The sequence below is a fragment of the Olea europaea genome, chromosome 12 (genome assembly GCF_002742605.1).
Source record: "Olea europaea var. sylvestris chromosome 12, O_europaea_v1, whole genome shotgun sequence".
Taxonomy (NCBI): Eukaryota; Viridiplantae; Streptophyta; class Magnoliopsida; order Lamiales; family Oleaceae; genus Olea; species Olea europaea.
In genome coordinates this window covers 27,949,073-27,953,195 of record NC_036248.1, presented here as the reverse complement: position 1 = coordinate 27,953,195, position 4,123 = coordinate 27,949,073, and the positions used below count along the sequence as shown (strand labels likewise).

Sequence of the window (4,123 nt, the reverse complement as noted above, 5' to 3'; positions counted from 1 at the left end):
GATATCAAATGCCTTGATTAAGCCACGAGCACTTGTTTTAGAGGATTAGACCTTTGATAAGGGGTAAGTAACTTGATTGATTCCTAGAGGTTGAAGCAGTCAAAAATAAGGAGAATCCTCATTTGTTGACATGTGGAACTACAATTAGTAAAATCTAACCAAACTTGAGTGGTGTAAGAAATTAGTATTGAAGATTTAACCTGAGGTTACACCCTTGGAAAGAGAAAAGAAAATAAGTTTGGGGTGTGTGAATCCCACGAGCGAAGTAAGGAAAAATTTGACTTCTATGGTCGGGAATTGGGTCAACTTATTATTGTACAATGTTGCACTTGACTCTCCACACACACATACCCGTTGTGCATTGAATAGGCGAGAATTTAACTTTTGCAATATAGCTTTGAAGTGGTTCATGGAATCGAAGTTATATTTTTAATTCTCAGGCATGAAGGCAAGCTATCTAGCGAAATTTATTTTAAGTGATTTTGTTTGTCTAGGTTGTGCTTGTGTGTCCATTAATTATTTTTATGGGTTTTGGTGTTTGCTCGAGGACAAGCAAAAGATTAAGTTTGGGGGTATTTGATGAGTGATTTATACTCATTATATTATGCCATTAATTTCATGATTTTGCTATCTTGGAGAGTATTTTAGAAGTGCTAACAAGTGATTTTGGTGTTGTTTTGTAGATTGATGGAAATGGAGAAAACTAGAGCTAAAAGAGGTCAAATGAAGGAAATAGGCAAAAACTAACGAAATTGGATGAAATGACCAAAACGTAAGAGATCCAAAGTTCGAGAATTAAAATGCAATTAATCAAAAGTCGTGTCGAAACTTGAAATGAAGATCCGAGAGTTCTAGAAGCCAATTGGACAAAGGAAGGTGTCAAAGGGATCAAATTTAGTCAAGATATGATCATAAATCATTTTCCAACCAAAAAGTTTTGCGCCGAAGTTTTCGTCTCATATTTAGACTCATTTTTGACATAGAAAACGATCGAATTGGAGAATTGTTCCTGAAGAAAAATTGTAGTCCTTTGAATTAGGTTTCCAACGCATCTTGAATCACTTCAATTGGATATCGAACGAAAAAGTTATGATAAAAATACTGAAAGCTGTTCAGTGCAACCGAAGTAGCCCTCAGCGCCTAGGCGCCATGATGCTGAAATTTTGACAGAAAGTCAGCGCCTAGGCGCCCAAATCGCAGCGCCTAGGCGCCGCCGTGTGAGAGTAATTTTTTTAGGTTTTTACCATTCTTTTTCGGCCCAACTCATCTCCAAATCTTTCCCTAAACTCCAAGACAATATAAACACAAGATTGAAGACCTAAAGGAGGGGGGGCCGCACACTAAAAATCTAGGGGATCAAGCCACGCGTTCTTGACATATTGGAGAGAAAAACAACAAGAAGGGAGATTCAAGGGAGAAATTTAAGAAGATTAACACCAAGAATTGAAGATTGGAAGCACTCATTGGAAGAGGAAGGAGATCTTGGTGCAAGAATTCCACTTTTTCTTCCACATCTTTATTTCAAACTTGGTGATGTATTCTAAGACAATCTCCTATTTTTCTTCCATTATTATGAGTAGTTAGATTTCATGTTAGGGCGAACAATGTAATCTTTTGGAACCCTTTATTTCATGCAATTGAGATTCTAGTACTTTTTTATTTCATGTGTTGATTTTAATATTGTTTTTAATACATTTAATTACTTGATCACTAATTAGATGATTTGTGAACAATGATTGCGTAAAGATGCGGATTATTAGTTTAGACCACATGTTAAAATCCGGTAAATTGATATAATGTGTAGAGATACCTATATTGATTGCTGCGGTCGGGTGTGAATTCTTAGAACTAATGTTTCGTTTAATTAAATTTAATTTGCATAGAGATATTGAATTAAACTAATTAAGTAGGCTCAATGAGAACTCGAGAGGGGTAAGTTGAATACAATAGAAGAATTCGACCGAACACTATCTTAGGTTTTATGAATCTTGATTTATGAAGTAAAGGTGACCAATAGGTGAAATTGTTCCGCCCTAACATCCATTTATTGTTTCAATTCTCAATCACTTTTCATTGAATCCAATCACATTTTTAATTCTTTAGAATAAAAATCACATTTAATCATTGTTTTTGATTTACATTCGTTAAATAGTAGCTAAAGAAAGATTAAATTAAGTGCTACAAAATAGTCCTCATGGGATCGATAACGGGACTCTTAGGTCCACTATTACTTGTTACGGATCGTACACTTGCGAAACAAAATTTTACAACAAGTTTTTGGCGCTCCTTGGATGTGGTCTGGTATCGAATGAGGATACGGAGACATTTGTTTGGCTCTTTCGAACCTGGCTGCAATGCATGCATGGACAAGCTCCGCATGGGATAGTTACGTATCAGGATAGGGCTATGCAAAATGCAATACAAATTGTGTTTCCTAATACAAAGCATAGATAGTGTTTGTGGCACATATTGAAGAAGTTGCCTGAGAAATTCGGATACCATGTGGATAAAGGGTCTATATTCAGTACTATACACAATTTGGTCTATGATTGTCAGTTTGTAGAAGAATTTGAAAATGCCTGGAGAGTGATGGTGGAAAGGTTTCACTTGTATGATAATGAGTGGTTGGCGGGTTTGTACGAGAACAGAGAACGTTGGGTACCTTGCTATCTAAAAACCACATTTTGGGCAGGGATGTCAACTACTCAACGCAGTGAGAGTATGCATGCATTCTTCGACGGTTATATGCATTCAAAGACGACATTAAAGCAATTTGTTGAAAAATATGAACAAGCATTGAGAAATAAGGTTGAGAAGGAGTTTCAAGCAGACTTCAAGTCCTTCTCGCAAATGGTACCGTGCGCATTGAGATATGAAATTGAGAAGCAATTTCAAGCAGTTTACACAATTTCAAAATTTAAGGAAGTTCAAGAGGAGTTCACAGGTAAAATGTACTGCGACGTTGTTTCTGTCTCCGAGGGATTATCGGGGGCAACGTACGAGGTACGGGAGGATGTAATACATGATGAGCATTCGAAGAAAAAAAGCTTTTTCGTCTCAGTTGAAAGAGGCAAATGTGAAATCACTTGTAGTTGCCACAATTTTGAGTTTCGAGGGATTATTTGCAGACATATGATCGTAGTATTGGCCCATAATGACGTGAAATCTATACCCGAAAGATATATACTACGGAGATGGCGACGAGATGTCAGTAGGGCCCACACAAGGGTACCAGTGAACTATGATGTTTGATTAGTATGCCAGGGCAATTAAAGTACGACAAGATGTGTCAACGCTTTGCGACATTGGCAGATCTGACAGTAGAAGATGACGCGAAATCTGATGCAATAATTGATTGGATTGACAGCCAATGTGAAGAGTTGATGTCAACAAATCCTGGTAATAGTAACATCCTCTCCCCACAGACGACACAGACATCATTCCACTGTGAAGCACCACTGGATACTGGAAGTGGTGACATAAGGGATCCAGAATGTGTGAAAAGAAAAGGTACCCCAAAGAAACTTCGGAAGAAGAGCCCATTAGAAACCATGTCGAGAAAATTCAAGGTAATAATGAAATGATGCCTATTTTCATTTGTTGTTAACTCAAAATAGAGATAATGTCTAACAACATTCCTTATTTTGCAGGCAAGTACGGGTTCTAGCAAAGGGAAGAAAAAAAAGGTTCCTAGCAATGATATGGGAATGGTTGTAGCGCCCATCCTCCAGTTACCTCATTAACAACACATGCCGCTACCCTTCTCCTATACAAACCTTCTTTTGGTTAGCATTTGTAATGATTTGATTTCAATGATAACGTACTACTTACTGATAATGCTATTTCACGCAAGGTGGGAACCTAAATCTTCAATTCATGCAACACTTGCAATCGACGTTTCTAAACCCTCCATCGGCAACTACTCTTACAATAAACATGCAAGGTGCGTAAGATCTTATGTAGAACTACTCTTACAGTAAACTTTGTTCATTATGTATATTTGTAGGCATCTAATGAACTACCTTATATGGATTTGAAATTTGTAGGTTTGGGAATGCATTTTGATGGAGGAAACACGGATTCTCCTACGGAAGTTGGACCATCTATCACATTATCAAACCCA

The 4,123-nt window shown here is 37.3% G+C and overlaps 1 protein-coding gene across 1 annotated transcript; it reads left to right on the top strand.

Annotated features, from left to right (window-relative positions):
* Window positions 1-2,292: 2,292 nt before the first annotated feature.
* LOC111406280 lies at window positions 2,293-3,784 on the top strand. Its single transcript, XM_023035616.1, has 2 exons — window positions 2,293-3,569; window positions 3,651-3,784. Exons 1-2 carry the CDS (start codon window positions 3,258-3,260, stop codon window positions 3,741-3,743), a joined length of 405 nt encoding a protein of 134 aa, XP_022891384.1. The 5' UTR covers window positions 2,293-3,257; the 3' UTR covers window positions 3,744-3,784.
* The last annotated feature ends 339 nt before the right edge of the window (window positions 3,785-4,123 follow it).